The 17,032-nt window shown below is 42.7% G+C and overlaps 2 protein-coding genes and 1 long non-coding RNA gene across 5 annotated transcripts in view; all 3 read right to left on the bottom strand.

The window, feature by feature from the left end:
• The window catches only part of ccser2b (coiled-coil serine-rich protein 2b), a 76,205-nt gene extending 69,017 nt beyond the window's left edge, over positions 1-7,188 (bottom strand). For all 3 annotated transcript variants that reach the window (XM_063003207.1, XM_063003208.1, XM_063003209.1), the window contains exon 1: positions 6,936-7,188. The gene's annotated coding sequence lies outside the window, so the exon portion shown is untranslated. The remainder of the gene's footprint in view (positions 1-6,935) is intronic.
• Positions 7,189-11,757: 4,569 nt separating this feature from the next.
• On the bottom strand, positions 11,758-12,524 carry si:ch211-207i20.2 (uncharacterized protein LOC568537 homolog). The gene is made up of 2 exons (XM_063003974.1): positions 12,489-12,524; positions 11,758-12,426 (listed from the first exon to the last, which is right to left on the bottom strand). The coding sequence occupies exons 1-2, from the start codon at positions 12,522-12,524 to the stop codon at positions 11,758-11,760; spliced, it is 705 nt and encodes a 234-aa protein (XP_062860044.1).
• Positions 12,525-12,743: 219 nt separating this feature from the next.
• On the bottom strand, positions 12,744-16,537 carry LOC134321551 (uncharacterized). Its single transcript, XR_010013876.1, has 3 exons — positions 16,503-16,537; positions 15,348-15,447; positions 12,744-12,773 (listed from the first exon to the last, which is right to left on the bottom strand). It is a non-coding gene; the product is annotated as an uncharacterized LOC134321551 (long non-coding RNA).
• Positions 16,538-17,032: the final 495 nt, after the last annotated feature.

Here is a 17,032-nt window from a genome sequence, read left to right as displayed (position 1 = left end):
ATTTTAACGTCACACTTTGGTTACATTCATGACAGGACAGGTGGTTACTGGTTACACAAGATTCATCAGTTCACAAGTTTTCTTTCAAACACAGTCATGGACAATTTTGTATCTCCAATTCACCTCACTTGTAAGTCTTTGGACTGTGGGAGGAAACAGGAGCTCCTGGAGGAAACCCACGCAGACTCAAGGAGAACACGCAAACTCGATACAGAAAGGGACCCGGGCCACTCCACTTGGGAAATGAACCCAGGACCTTCTTGCTGTGAGGCAACTGTGCTACCCACCAAGCCACCGTGCCGCCTATGTGCTTGATGACTATCCTATTCCAACACGATTAGTCTTTAACTGCCTCACGAGGCAGTTAAAGACTAATCGTGTTGGAATAGGATAGTCATCAAGCACATAGGCGGCACGGTGGCTAAGTGGGTAGCACTGTCGCATCACAGCAAGAAGGTCCTGGCTTCGATCCCCAGGTGGGGCGGCCCGGGTCCCTTTCTGTGCGGAGTTTGCACGTTCTCCCCGTGTCTGCGAGGGTTTACTCCGGGTGCTCCGGTTTCCTCCCACAGTCCAAAAACATGCAGCCAGGCTAATTGGAGACACTGGATTGTCCTATAGGTACCTAGCTACTAGGATGCATAAGCCAGTGCATTGTAGTGCCGGTCCCAAGCCCGGATAAATAGGGAGGGTTTGTTGTCAGGAAGGGCATCCGGCGTAAAAACTGTGCCAAATCAATAATGCGGATCACGATCCGCCGGCGACCCCTAACGGGAGCAGCCGAGGAAATAGAGATAGAGTCATCAAGCTCATGTTCAGGTGTCCACATACTTTTGGACACATCCGGTTTTACACTGCATTGCTGTTTAAAATTAAGATTAAGTGTAAAATCCTTCTTCGGTGCTGATTTTATCATAAAATCTGAATTTTACAGCAGAATCGGGCGTCTACCGCAGAATTTAGAAGATACAGAGTAACGAAAAGTATACGTCGTCAGTTGTGCCAAATGCACGAGCAAAACTGGCTGATTCTGCTTTTGTTTCACAGCTGACTTTAGGCAAAATAAATCTCAAGTCCAGGACAGCAGGATCAATTGCAGCTCAATTCATCTGTTAAGTAAATTAGCATCGAATCTAACTTTCCCTCAGCAGTTCTGTGACAGAGACGGTTCTTAATCTCCCTATCAGGTGTGGACGAGCGCCGTAATCCCTTCATTACCATCAAACACACACAGAAGAGGAAATCACATAACCTCATCTAACCTCATCTACCATCCACATCGCTCCACTGAAGAATAATGTCCACAGAACTGGAACAGACAGCGTCTGTATTCCACAGAATTCTATATATTTATTGTTTTTTATATTTTCTTTATGCATTTTCTCCAGATGCGTCATGCTTCCTCTCCACCAATGCCGATCCCTGCTCTGATTGAGGAGAACGAAGCTGACCCACGCCCCCTCCGGCACGTGGGCAGCATGCCGTATGCATCTTATCAGCTACACTTTGACGAGTGCAGTGCAGCTGCGTGTACGGAGGGACACACCCTGACAGCACTCTTTTCTCATCTCTGTGCAGGCGCCATCAATCAGCCAGCAGAGGTCGTAACTGCACCAGTCATGAGAGGGAAACCCTATCCGGCTTAGTCCCGCCCATCCGAACAACAGGCCAATCGTTGTTCATGTGGCCGCTCAGCCTCAGCCGGCAAGGCAGAGCTGAGATTCGATACGATGTATTCAAGATCCCAGCTCTGGTTCCAGCGTGTGTTTTTACCGCTGCGCCACCTGAGCGGCCAAGAATTCTATATTTTAATATAAGACTTTTCTCCACGTTTTATATTTTTATAATGAAATTAATAAAACTGTGAGGATCTGAGCTTTTCGACAAAGTCAGTCCAGTCTGTGCAACGATCAGATACAGAGAAATTCCACAATCAAGAGGGGAAAGGAATGTAAACAAACAAGTTGCTCTGCTCCAGCAATTATAGGCACTGAGTTAAAATCGACATAAAAATTTACATGAGCATAAAGCCAGCTGTAGCCTAGTGGTTAAGGTACTGGCCCAGTGAACAGAGGGTTGCTGGTTCAAGCCCCACCACTGCCAGGTTGCTGCTGTTGGGCCCTTGAGCAAGGCCCTTAACCCTCACTTGCTCAACCTGTATACTGTAACTGTAATGTAAGTTGCTTTGGATAAAGACGTCTGCTAAATGCTGAAAATGTAAAATGTAAATGAGCATATAGGATTCCATTATATGCAGAGCATATACGTTTGTACACAGTGCCGATCATACACTGTCGCCTCACAGCAAGAAGGTCCTGGGTTTGATTCCCAGGTGGGGTGGTCCGGGTCCTTTCTGTGTGGAGTCTGCATGTTCTCCGAGTGTCTGTGTGGGTTTCCTCCAGGAGCTCCAGTTTCCTCCCACAGTCCAAAGACACAGCGGCGTAACTACAGGGGGGGCAGGGGGGCAGGTGCACTGGGGCCCATGGCAGGGGGGGGCCCTCCATGACATGAACTCAACCACCCACTTCGCTGCCCCCCATTGGCTGCACGTATTATGCATGTATTATGGCAAGCCAAACAGGAAATATATAGCAAACACTGATATATATGGAATAAAACTGATATTTGTTGAGGGGGCCCAAATGTTTTTTTGCACTGGGGCCCATGAGCTCCTAGTTACGCCACTGCAAAGACGTGCAAGTGAGGTGAACTGGAGATACAAAATTGTCCATGACCGTGTTTGATATTAAACTTGAACTGATGAATCTTGTGTAACCATTAGGGATGTAACGATTTACCACAATACAGTTAATAACCGATTCAAAAATTCCACGATTCAAATCAATATGACATGCAAAATGAATCGATATTCACTTTAAACAGCAGAGAGCACTGGAGCTATACACCTCGCCTGGTTGACAAATTCGGGGTTTTTTAGCCAAATTGGGCTTAGTTCAAAATTGTTTTGCCTACATCAGAAATAAAAAGGCATTCATTATTTAGATAAATAAAAGATCATCACAAATACAGTATTTTTTTTTTTTTTTTTAAGAGAAATAATAAAAAGAAAAACCCAGTATCGTGAATCGCATCGTATTGTGGGTAGAGTGTATCGTTACATCCCTAGTAACCAGTAACTACCTGTCCTGTCATAAATGTAACCAAAGTGTGTAAAACATGACCTAATAAAATCCTAATAAATAAATAAACAAACCATATCATACACGGTTCAATCAACTCAAAGTTTCACTGTAGGAGTAGGAATAAAACATGAAGATAAAGGTAAAAGATGGACGGAAAATGAACGTATTCAATGTAATAATTGTTTATTACTTGTATTCTGATCAACACAAAGCTGCATATGGTTATTTGTTACTTTTACCTAAATATCGGTAAACCTGATTAACCCATAACCACAAAATAAAACCTAAACCATCAGCCGAATACACGTATCAGCAACGTATTTCCTGTAAGAGCAACCTAAGCAGAACACCTGAGGTGAAAGTCTAAACACTCGGTACGCAGGTACAGACAGGATTAAACATTAATCCTAATAATTTTAACAGCTCACGTTCCAGCTACAGCGTCATCCAGGTTCAGGAAATGTAAACCATGAATGCAAATCATTACAGGAAAATTAAATCTGGTTTAGAGATTCCTGTACAGTGATGCAGCATTTTGTACTGATTTATACTAAGAATGACGTTCAATAATGAAAAATGTTCAATAATATTTACATGTGTGTGTGTGTGTGTGTGTGTTAGTAAAACATTGTGCTATGGATTGAAATGTGCAGTAAAATGAGATTAGCTAAAGAAGAATGAAGAAGGCCTTCATTTGTCATATATACAGTGTATCACAAAAGTGAGTACACCCCTCACATTTCTGCAGATATTTAAGTATATCTTTTCATGGGACAACACTGACAAAATGACACTTTGACACAATGAAAAGTAGTCTGTGTGCAGCTTATATAACAGTGTAAATTTATTCTTCCCTCAAAATAACTCAATATACAGCCATTAATGTCTAAACCACCGGCAACAAAAGTGAGTACACCCCTAAGAGACTACACCCCTAAATGTCCAAATTGAGCACTGCTTGTCATTTTCCCTCCAAAATGTCATGTGATTTGTTAGTGTTACTAGGTCTCAGGTGTGCATAGGGAGCAGGTGTGTTCAATTTAGTAGTACAGCTCTCACACTCTCTCATACTGGTCACTGAAAGTTCCAACATGGCACCTCATGGCAAAGAACTCTCTGAGGATCTTAAAAGACGAATTGTTGCGCTACATGAAGATGGCCAAGGCTACAAGAAGATTGCCAACACCCTGAAACTGAGCTGCAGCACAGTGGCCAAGATCATCCAGCGTTTTAAAAGAGCAGGGTCCACTCAGAACAGACCTCGCGTTGGTCGTCCTAAGAAGCTGAGTGCACGTGCTCAGCGTCACATCCAACTGCTGTCTTTGAAAGATAGACGCAGGAGTGCTGTCAGCATTGCTGCAGAGATTGAAAAGGTGGGGGGTCAGCCTGTCAGTGCTCAGACCATACGCCGCACACTACATCAAATTGGTCTGCATGGCTGTCACCCCAGAAGGAAGCCTCTTCTGAAGTCTCTACACAAGAAAGCCCGCAAACAGTTTGCTGAAGACATGTCAACAAAGGACATGGATTACTGGAACCATGTCCTATGGTCTGATGAGACCAAGATTCATTTGTTTGGTTCAGATGGTCTCAAGCATGTGTGGCGGCAATCAGGTGAGGAGTACAAAGATAAGTGTGTCATGCCTTCAGTCAAGCATGGTGGTGGGAATGCCATGGTCTGGGGCTGCATGAGTGCAGAGGTGTTGGGGAGTTACATTTCATTGAGGGACACATGAACTCCAATATGTACTGTGAAATACTGAAGCAGAGCATGATCCCCTCCCTCCGGAAACTGGGTCGCAGGGCAGTGTTCCAGCATGATAATGACCCCAAACACACCTCTAAGACGACCACTGCTTTATTGAAGAGGCTGAGGGTAAAGGTGATGGACTGGCCAAGCATGTCTCCAGACCTAAACCCAATAGAACATCTTTGGGGCATCCTCAAGCGGAAGGTGGAGGAGCGCAAAGTCTCGAATATCCGCCAGCTCCGTGATGTCGTCATGGAGGAGTGGAAAAGCATTCCAGTGGCAACCTGTGAAGTTCTGGTAAACTCCATGCCCAGGAGAGTTAAGGCAGTTCTGGGAAATAATGATGGCCACACAAAATATTGACACTTCAGGAACTTTCACTAAGGGGTGTACTCACTTTTGTTGCCGGTGGTTTAGACATTAATGGCTGTATATTGAGTTATTTTGAGGGAAGAATAAATTTACACTGTTATATAAGCTGCACACAGACTACTTTTCATTGTGTCAAAGTGTCATTTTGTCAGTGTTGTCCCATGAAAAGATATACTTAAATATCTGCAGAAATGTGAGGGGTGTACTCACTTTTGTGATACACTGTACATCTACACATGTACAGTACTACTACATTTTTTTTTCTCATATCCCAGCTTGTTTGGTGCCCCTGGAGCAGTAAGGGTTAAGAGCCTTGCTCAAGGGTCCAACAGTCCGAACAGACAATCTTCTGATTTATAGCCCAAAGCTTTACCCACTGGGCTACCACTGTCCCACATTTTTAGAAGATGTCTGTAATGCCTGACCAGTCAGAATTCTAACCAGCCTACAGCTTTATACAGGATTAAGGCTACTGATTTAGAGATTCCAGTAAAGTGTCGCAGCATGATTTACACTAAGTACACTAATGTTCAATAATTGAAATGTGCAGTAAAATCAGACAGATAAAATGCCTGAATTTTCCAAATAAATTCTTTTCAGATTTTTAACTGCCTTAAATGAAGGAACTTTTGACTTCACGTGTATATTATCAAATTCATTTATTTTCTTAATATATTAGCTGAAGAAGGAGCTGGCTTGTTTGTAAGCTGGAGTCAGATTTAAGGGCCTTGCTCAAGGGTCCAACAGTGGCTACATACCACAGCCTGGATTCAAACCGATAATCTTCTGATTGATAGCCCAAGCTTTACTCACTAGGCTACCACTGTTCCACAAAATATTAGAGGATGTCTATAATGTCTGGCCAGTAAAAATTCAAACCATCCAATTTCTAACCAGCTTTATATGGGATTAAGGCATTTTTGTGATATTTTACAGGTTTATGTGAATGTGAAGCTTCATTTAGGAGCCAAAAGTTCAAACATGAATGGAAATCATCACAAGAAAATGAAATTCAGCAACTGATTTATAGATTCCCGTAAAGCCCCTGGAACAGACAGATTTAAGGGCCTTGCTCAAGGGTCCAACACTTGCATTTAATCCAACAATCTTCCAATTGATAACCCAAAGCTTGACCCACTAGGCTGCCACCGTCCCACAATGTTTTTAGAGGATGTCTGTAATATCTGACCTGTCAGAATTCTAACCATCCTATTTCTAACCAGCTTTATGCAGGATTTAGGCATTTTTGTGATATTTTACAGGTTCATGTGAATGTGAAGCTTCATTTAGGAGCCAGAAGTTGAAATCATCACATGAGAACCACATTCAGCACCAGGTTTAGAGATTCCTGTAAAAGTGACACAGCATTTTGTCCTGATTTCTACTTAAGTAGACAAATGAAGAGATCAAATGTAAATATAACGATGTTTTTGTGATATATTGTTTAGATAAATTGGAGTAAATGTGATGTTTTAATGCTGTAGATGAGAACCAGGGTAAAGCAGCTGCTGTAACTCATACAGTTAGCACTGAAGCTAAACTGCTACACATGTAAACACACTCACACCGGCCTGGACTCACGACCAGCAACAGCTAAAACGTCGTTTATTTATATTTACACCTTAATTTAACCTTAATAAAGCGACATATAGAGAAATAAAAGCGAATCTTACCTGTAACCGATGTGACAGTTATAACGAATCCAGTTCTACAGATCCAGAGCAGATCACCTCATTCACTCATTATCACTCGCCACTACACAAGCGATATTCACATTTATCACTCTATTCATGCTCTAATAACCGACATTACACTGCATATGAGCGCAATAACAAGCTATATCACGCTCTATTACAGCAGATAAAGGAATATATGAGGGTACATAACAGTATTTCTCTGTATCAGTGCTGAAGATCCTGTGACTGATTTTCCCTGAATCACAGTACAGCTGATACTGACGTCACCACTGGCTGCGTTACACAGCGCCCCCTACTGACCATCCATGTCTCACACACTCACACACACACACACACACTCAAACACACACACACACTTTTGTTCTTATTGCTGCTTAAATTTAGTTCATGACACTTTTAAATTGTTATTACCATTTGCACTGTTTTTCTTACATTTTTATATGTATACCTGTAACTTTATATATGTTGTATATTTTCTATTACTGTTATTATTATTGTTGTTGTTTTTTATTTTTATTTTACTTTATATTTTATGATATTTCCTAAATATGTTACCAAGCTTTGGCAACACGAATGTCCATATTTTGTCATCCCAATAAAGCTACGTTCGATTTTTAAATCTGATTCTGTAATGAATCGTTGATTCTCGTAGTGAATCGGTTCACTGCAACTTCACGTTGATTCTGATAGTAAATCGGTTCAAGACTTTTAGGGACGACTCTTTTATGAATCGGTTTAACGCCTATTCACGTAAATTATTTTAGTGAATAGATTTAACGCCTATTCACGTACATTCCTGTAGTGAATCGGTTCAAAGGCTCTTCACGGTGATTCCTTTAGTGAATCGGTTCAAAGCCTCTTCAAGTTGATTATTTAAGTGAATTGGTTCACCGCCTCATCAGGGCGGCACGGTGGCTTAGTGGGTAGCACTGTCGCCTCACAACAAGAAGGTCCTGGGTTCAATCCCCAAGTGGGGCGGTCCGGGTCCTTTCTGTGCGGAGTTTGCATGTTCTCGCCGTGTCCGCGTGGGTTTCCTGCGGGTACTCCGGTTTCCTCCCACAGTCCAAAAACATGCCACCAGGTTAATTGGAAACACTGAATTGACCTATAGATACCTAGCCGCTAGATGCACTAGTGCATTGAAGTGCCGGTCCCAAGCCCGGATAAATTAGGGAGGGTTGTGTCAGGAAGGGCATCCGGCATAAAAATTGTGCCAAATCAATGAGCGATCATGAGGATGACTCGCTGTGGCGACCCCTGAAAAAAGGGAAAAAGCCGAAAGAAGAAGAAGGTTCACCGCCTCATCAGGGTGATTTTTTTAGTTAATCGGTTCAAGGCCTCTTCAAGTTAATTGTGTAAATGAATTGGTTCACAACCTCATCACGGTGATTCTTTTAGTGAATCAGTTAAAAGCCTCTTTATGTTGATTCAGTCATTGAATCAGTTTACAGCCTCATCAGGGTGATTCTTTTAGTGAATCGGTTCAAAGCCTCTTCACGTTGATTTTTCAGGGAATCAGTTCACTGTGTCCTCACATTGATTCTTTAAGTGAATCGGTTCACAGCCCATTTAAGAACTTTAAGCTCTGACTTTCTTACCTGCTCTGCCATGACAAACCGCAGATAAACACACTCACACTCCTGCCGCAATGCTCAGAAAGCAGCTTGTGTTTGTATTACTTTATGAACTGCATCTCAACTTTTGATGTATTTAAATGTTTGCACTGAACCCTATAAAGGTTCATGTGAATGTAAAGCAGGACAAATATGCAGGATTCAGCAGCCACTGTTTTCCACACTTATGTTTAGACAGCCCAACAAAGTCTATTTTAACTCATTTATTTACTTGTCAGTTTTTAAACATTGATCTGTTCTGAGAAAACAGGCAAAAAAGCAAATGCAGTGAGGTCAAATCAGTTATCTTTGAAGTATAAGTAAAATGAACTCCTCTACATACAGTGTATCACAGAAGTGAGTACACCCCTCACATTTCTGCAGATATTTAAGTATATCTTTTCATGGGACAACACTGACAAAATGACACTTTGACACAATGAAAAGTAGTCTGTGTGCAGCTTATATAACAGTGTAAATTTATTCTTCCCTCAAAATAACTCAATATACAGCCATTAATGTCTAAACCACCGGCAACAAAAGTGAGTACACCCCTAAGAGACTACACCCCTAAATGTCCAAATTGAGCACTGCTTGTCATTTTCCCTCCAAAATGTCATGTGATTTGTTAGTCTTACTAGGTCTCAGGTGTGCATAGGGAGCAGGTGTGTTCAATTTAGTAGTACAGCTCTCACACTCTCTCATACTGGTCACTGAAAGTTCCAACATGGCACCTCATGGCAAAGAACTCTCTGAGGATCTTAAAAGACGAATTGTTGCGCTACATGAAGATGGCCAAGGCTACAAGAAGATTGCCAACACCCTGAAACTGAGCTGCAGCACAGTGGCCAAAATCATCCAGCGTTTTAAAAGAGCAGGGTCCACTCAGAACAGACTCGCGTTGGTCGTCCAAAGAAGCTGAGTGCACGTGCTCAGCGTCACATCCAACTGCTGTCTTTGAAAGATAGGCGCAGGAGTGCTGTCAGCATTGCTGCAGAGATTGAAAAGGTGGGGGGTCAGCCTGTCAGTGCTCAGACCATACGCCGCACACTACATCAAATTGGTCTGCATGGCTGTCACCCCAGAAGGAAGCCTCTTCTGAAGTCTCTACACAAGAAAGCCCGCAAACAGTTTGCTGAAGACATGTCAACAAAGGACATGGATTACTGGAACCATGTCCTATGGTCTGATGAGACCAAGATTCATTTGTTTGGTTCAGATGGTCTCAAGCATGTGTGGCGGCAATCAGGTGAGGAGTACAAAGATAAGTGTGTCATGCCTACAGTCAAGCATGGTGGTGGGAATGCCATGGTCTGGGGCTGCATGAGTGCAGCAGGTGTTGGGGAGTTACATTTCATTAAGGGACACATGAACAATATGTACTGTGAAATACTGAAGCAGAGCATGATCCCCTCCCGCCGGAAACTGGGTCGCAGGGCAGTGTTCCAGCATGATAATGACCCCAAACACACCTCTAAGACAACCACTGCTTTATTGAAGAGGCTGAGGGTAAAGGTGATGGACTGGCCAAGCATGTCTCCAGACCTAAACCCAATAGAACATCTTTGGGGCATCCTCAAGCGGAAGGTGGAGGAGCGCAAAGTCTCGAATATCCGCCAGCTCCGTGATGTCGTCATGGAGGAGTGGAAAAGCATTCCAGTGGCAACCTGTGAAGCTCTGGTAAACTCCATGCCCAGGAGAGTTAAGGCAGTTCTGGGAAATAATGGTGGCCACACAAAATATTGACACTTCAGGAACTTTCACTAAGGGGTGTACTCACTTTTGTTGCCGGTGGTTTAGACATTAATGGCTGTATATTGAGTTATTTTGAGGAAAGAATAAATTTACACTGTTATATAAGCTGCACACAGACTACTTTTCATTGTGTCAAAGTATCATTTTGTCAGTGTTGTCCCATGAAAAGATATACTTAAATATCTGCAGAAATGTGAGGGGTGTACTCACTTTTGTGATACACTGTAACACATACTAGAATTTCATATTCAAAAGCAAAGGTCCATCACCGTCACCACCTGAGACCTCCCTCAAGTACATTTGAGATCTTTGAATATTGCTGTCTGTGGTAAAACATTGTAAATTATGTTTTTGGTCTAATGTTTGTTTGTTTGTTTATTAGGATTTTTACCGTCATGTTTTACACTTTGGTCACATTCATGACAGGAACGGTAGTTACTCATTACACAAAATTCATCAGTTCACAAGGTTATATCGAACACAGTCATGGACAATTTTGTATCTTCAATTCACCTCACATGTTTTTGGACTGTGGGAGGAAACCGGAGTGCCTGGAGTAAACACACGCAGACACGGGGAGAACATGCAAACTCCACACAGAAAGGACCCGGACCGCCCCACCTGGGGATCGAAACCCAGGACCTTCTTGCTGTGAGGGGACAGCGCTACCCACTTAGCCACCGTGCCGCCCATATTTGGTGTAATGTACAACTCAAAGCACGCTGGACTGGAGCATCCACACACACACACCTGTGGCCAAAATATTTCCTAATTTAAACCAGTTCTTGGTTTTTGGTTGTACATGCGGACAGCAAACATGAAGGGGTGTGAGGGACAGACATACAATTCCACTGCATTACCAGATGTACTAAACCACAGACTGGCGCCCGGGCGGTGCAGTGGGATATTACACCCCGGTTCAAAACTCAGCTCCGCTACCGGGTGGCTGGGCAACATATAGCGGGCATAATTGGCAGTGCACTAGTGCAGCAGACAAAAAATGGCCACAGAGTATGCTGGGTGGAAAAAGACCGGACTAAGAAGGTGGGGCCTGCAAACGCCATGCAAGGACCCTGGTTGGCAGGCCGAGGCTTCTGTGCAGAAGTGGATGAGCCTCGTGTAAATTTGCAGAGGCACAAGCAAAAAAAAAGGAACTGAGGGATTACACACGTGTCAGAGGGGGCGTGGAGCAGGCAAAATATACCCTCCTCAAATGCAATCGGGATTCCCAGCAGCAGAAGACTAACTGCCCAAAAACTACAACATAAACATCTGCCAGTAAAGCAGGGGAACTGCACGTCTACCCAGTCAATTCAGCCACACCCTGCTGCCAACTAAAACTTCAAAACGTCTTTGGTGGCAATAAGAAAAGTCTCGAGCATCACTAGCACACTTAGCATAAATCAATCCTGACTAAAACGTGCTTGCGCTCATGCATACACACACTTGTGCAGTTTTAGGTTGCGCGGGTCCGCGTAGCGCTTTCCGCACTTGTCGCAGATGAACTGCTTGCCTCCGGCGTGCAGGTGGCGCTTGTGCGTGCGCAGGTGGCTGCCCTGGATGAAGCTCTTCCCGCAGACGTCGCAGATGTAGGGCTTCTCGCCGGTGTGGGTGCGCTCGTGCAGCTTCAGGCTGTTGGTGTTGTTGAAGTGTTTTTTGCAGTAGCTGCAGCCGAACGGCCTGAGACTGGAGTGGGTGCGGCTGTGAGACATCAGGCTGCTCTGCTGGCTGAAGCTCTTGCCGCAGTCCTGACAGGTGAACGGCTTCTCTCCGGTGTGGATGCGCTTGTGGATCTTCAGGTTGACCGAGTGTCGGAAGGCCTTGCCGCAGAGGTCGCAGGCGTACGGGCGCAGATCGGTGTGGATGCGCTGATGGTTGCGCAGGTTCACCAGGTGTCGGAAGGCTCGTCCGCACTCGTCGCAGGAATGGGGTTTCTGCCCGGTGTGGATCAGTTGGTGGGTGAGCAGGGTCTTGGCTCGTGAGAAGCTCTTCTCACAGATGGAACACGTGAAGCTTTTCTGTTCTCTGTGGGTTTGCTGGTGCCTGGTGAGGTTCTGAGCCACGTTGAACTTCTTGCCGCACACATCGCAGCTGAAGGGCTTCTCGCCAGTGTGGATTAACTTATGAGTTTTTAGATGTGTGGCTTTTTTGAAGGATTTGCCACAGATCCCGCAGACAAATTGTCTCTCCTCAGCATTGATGCAGCGGTGATTGGCGAGTTTTTCCTCGTGGACGAACGTTTTTTCACAGTGAACACAACTGAACGATTTCTCCCCACTGTGGACCTGCTGGTGAGATCTCAGCTCGTTAATGGTGAGAAAAGTTCTTCCACATTCACAGCATATAAAAGAGCTGTTTTCTCCAAGCGTTACACCGTCCAGTCTAGCCGTGGTGCTCCCCGTTTCTTCGCTGTTTTCTCCTGGTGTTTGCATGAGTTTTAGGTGACCTGGAATGAGAGGAACAAACCCTAATTAAAGAAACACGAGGGTCATTAAGAGAGATAAAAACAAGCTCGGGTCAGTTTCAACAGCAAGCGCGAATCAAATCTAATCAAACTTGATTGACGACTCAGTCATTAAGGTCAAGAAGAACAATGAAGCTAAATGAAGCTCAGAACATAAAATGCATCTGTTGTTAAAAACATCAGGCTGGAAAGGGTTACAAAGCCATTTTAAAACCTCTAGGGATCAACTGAACCCCAGTGAGAGATTATTTCCAAATAAAGAAAACTTGACACAATGGTGAATTACCCAGGAGAACCAATAATACAAAATACACTCAAGCAAAAACTCAGCAGACTCGATGGGTAGCATTAAAGAAAACACTTCTTACCAAAAAAAAAACACCAGGGCTTGTCTGATATTCACGAAAAACCAACTGATTGATCTCCAAACTTTTAAGGATAAAGATATGACTAACATATAATAGATAGAAAGATAGATATATAGAGAGACAGACAGATAAATAGACAGCTAGACAGACAGATAGATAAATAGATAGATAGACAGATATATATAGATAAAGATAGATAGATAGATAGATAGATAGATAGATAGATAGATAGATAGATAGATAGATAGATAGATAGATAGATAGATAGATAGACACACAGATAACTAGATAGATAGACACACAGATAACTAGACAGACAGACTTACAGACAGAAATACATAGATAGACAGACACAGATAAAGACAGATAGACAGAAAAATAATAGACAGACACACAGATAAATAGACAGATAAGACAGACAGACAGACAGACAGAAAAAGACAGAAAGATAAACAGACAGACAGTTTTTTTTTGTTTTGTTTTTTTTGTTACAGCATCAGAAACACAGAACTCTATACATATTGCACAACCATACAAAAAAATAGAAAAACAATAAGGAATGGATATAAAAGGGTACTGCTATATACAAATATAAGTAAAACACAATACGATGTATAATATATATATATATATTTCTGTGCCTTCACTGTTGAATAGAGGGGGTGTACGGCATTGTCCAAGATTGTTAAAAGTTTATTAAGTTTCCTACGTTCCATAACGGTTTCCAAGTAATATAGCTTAACTCCAATGACCAAGCCAGCCTTCTTCATTAATTTTTTGAGCCTCTGTGAAGCACTGGATGTGATACCATTGCCCCAGCAGACAGCAGCGTATAATGTGAATAACATAATAATTAGCAATTCATAGTAAGAACCTGTAGGTAGTGAAACAATAAATTCCACTGTATATCAAAATATCATTAGATGGAAACTAGGATGATCAGTCCATGAGCTGAAGCTGAGGTGTAAATGGGTCATGCAGCAGGACAGAGATGCAAAATACAAAAGCATGTTCGGCATGTCAGCGACTCAAAATAAACCGTTCTGAAGCAGCCAAGTAAAAATCCCGAGACGCTGTGACCTGCTGAGACCTGAAAGTAGCAGATCATGTCTGATAATCAGCAGTGTCGCTAATAAAAACAAGTGGAGCTCAAACACAGTATAAAATGTTTCTATATACGAGGGATCTTCAAAAAGTTTCTTGAACTTTTATATTTTGGTTGGTCGTGTCTGAAAGACTGAGAGAGCTTACAGTCCGGATATAGCGCCATCTTATTTCCACCTTTTTGGACGCTCAAAGAAGCTTTAAGGGGAAGAAGGTTTTCATGTGATGATGATGTGGAAGCAGCGCTGCATCAGTGGCTACGCAGAGGCTCAGCCAAAAACATTTCTTGCTGATGGCATTAAAAAGTTGGTACGAAGGCCCCAGGTGGCACAGTGGGATATTCCGCTAGCACACCAGCGCGAGGAGATTCTGAACTCCTCGGTTCGAAACTTAGCGTTGCCACCGGTCGGCTGGGCGCCATCTAACGGGCATAATTGGCAGTGCCTGCAGCAGATACTAATTGGCCACCGGATCTGGGGGGGAGGGGGCTGGGGGCGACCGGACTATGTGTGGGTGGAAGAAATGCCTGTGCAGAACGCAGGGGCGAGAAGAGGAGGGCTGTGCACGTGTCGGAAGAGGTGTGTGTAGCGACATGCTCTCTTCGGATGCAATCTGGTATCCGTCAGCAGCGGAAGACAAATTGAGTGTTAAATCGGGAGGAAAATGGGGAGAAAATAACATTTTTTAAAAAGTTGGTACATCGCTAAAAAAATGCATCGGAAGGTGACAATGTAGAAAAGTGATGTCATTTTGTTTTAGAAATTGTTAATAAGTAGAGTAAAAAAAAAAATACTGAAACTTTTTGAAGAACAGAAAATGTGCAATAGCTATAATAATAACAGACGTGCAATAGCTTCTTTTCCTGCTTCCGTTTTGTTTGAGTGCTGTTTTATATTTATATTTGTATATAGTGCTATTATCGTTTGCTGTTGTTGTTTTTCTTGCACCCGGAGGAAGGGGGGGGGGCAATGACAATAAAGGATTCATATTCGTATAAAAGCACCTACAGGCCTTCTGCTCAGACATAATGATTTGGAAAACAGTTGTTTTAAAAACACATGTGGACTGAATATCCTCATCTTACCTGAAACAATGGACTTCACATCATCGTTTCCAGATTGATCTTTCAGGGACGCTGAGGTGAAGGCAGATTCGAGATGTTGAGACTCTTCAGCATCTGAAATCTAAAACAACGCTCATTAGTAATAAATCATTAGAATTTTTGTTCTCATTTATAGAGGCACAAAAATGAAATAAATAAATAAAGTAGCAGTCACATTCTTATGAAATGTTCTAGAAAGTCATTAGATAGAGCATCATACAGGACAGTTGTAACCTAGCGGTTAAGGTACTGGACTAGTAACCAGAAGGTCGCTGGTTCAAGCCCAATCACTGCCAGGTTGCCACTGTTGGGCCCTTGAGCAAGGCCCTTAACCCTCAAATGCTTAGACTTAATACTGTAGTTCACTTTGGATCAAAGTGTCTCCTAAATACGGAAAATGTAAAAGAGAAATCCCCCCCAAAAAACCTAGAACTTTTTGACTAAACATGCAAAGTTCAATTAAAAACAGAGGCTGTTAGAAAATCTTTGGACTTTATTCTTCTCCCATCTGAACTTATTCATTTTTGATTAACACCCTCCTTTTAAAAACAATCTTTTAATCTTAACTGTTCATCACGTGCTTAGTTTAGATTTTTTCATCCTGCTCAAGTAACTGCGTTTCTTTAACTCAGTGCCTGAAATTGCTGGAGCAGTTTGTTTGTTTACTTTCCTTTTCTCTTTTACATTTACATTTACGGCATTTAGCAGATGCCTTTATCCAAAGCGACTTCCAGTACTGTGAGAGTATACAGCCTGAGCAATTGAGGGTTAAGATGCTTGCTTAAGGGCCCAACAGCAGCAACCTGGCAGTGGTGGGGCTTGAACCAGTGACCTTCTGATTACTAGTCCAGTACCTTAACCGCTAGGCTACGAATGCCAACTTTTAAAATTTACATTTCTGGCGCATGGTTGGCATTAAGACTCAGCCGGCATAAAAGATCAAATCTGCTGCTCATGATAATCTAGGTTCATAATTTATTTCATTTATTCATTTTTTTTCTCCCATTTTCTCCCCAATTTAGTGTAGTCAATTAGTCTTCTGCTGCTGGGGGATCCCTGATTGCAGTTGAGGTGGGTATATTGCTGCTCACGGCGTTCTATTTGCCACCAAAACATCCTAATAGTCGCTCTCTTTACCTCATTTCTGTTTTTCCCCTCCGAGTTTCTTCGACATCCATCGTACGAATGTTCCTCCTCTGAAAGATAAACATAGTGGAAGATGGTAAAAAGTACATCAACATGAAATCCACTATTTTAACAGATTTTAACATATTGAGCAAAATTTTTACCCAGGCCTCCAGCAGAGAGGATGTTCAGGATGTTGCCTGGATGTTTTGTCCCTTTCACCAAAACCATCTTGCTCTCCAAATCCAACAGGGATTTAGTCTCATCCATCAGATTGATGATTTTCCCCAGAGCCTCGTTTCCCAAAATCTCCATGATTGACGCAAACTGCTTCTGCAGGAACAAAAACATTTTCTGATAAAAAACTATTTAATGTAAACATATACAGTACACACACATTTATACACATTATGACCCCCCACCACCACCACCAAACAATGGTGCATGTGAGGGTCAGGGATGTATCAGATGTTGGGCTGATGGTATTTTAGATACAGACAGACCTAAAGACCTATATAACTTCCATATAAGGTCTACTGTGG

Source organism: Trichomycterus rosablanca, chromosome 10 (genome assembly GCF_030014385.1).
Source record: "Trichomycterus rosablanca isolate fTriRos1 chromosome 10, fTriRos1.hap1, whole genome shotgun sequence".
Classification (NCBI taxonomy): domain Eukaryota; kingdom Metazoa; phylum Chordata; class Actinopteri; order Siluriformes; family Trichomycteridae; genus Trichomycterus; species Trichomycterus rosablanca.
The sequence above is the reverse complement of the archived record's forward strand: the minus strand, read 5'-3'. Positions and strand labels throughout refer to the sequence as shown.

Excerpts from the sequence above, each read along its gene's own strand:
- si:ch211-207i20.2 (XM_063003974.1), bottom strand. The coding sequence starts at position 12,524 with ATGCTGAGGAGAGACAATTTGTCTGCGGGATCTGTG. Across the intron at positions 12,427-12,488 it reads ATTTGTCTGCGGGATCTGTG|CCCTTCAGCTGCGATGTGTG; the intron begins GCAAATCCTTCA and ends ACTGGCGAGAAG.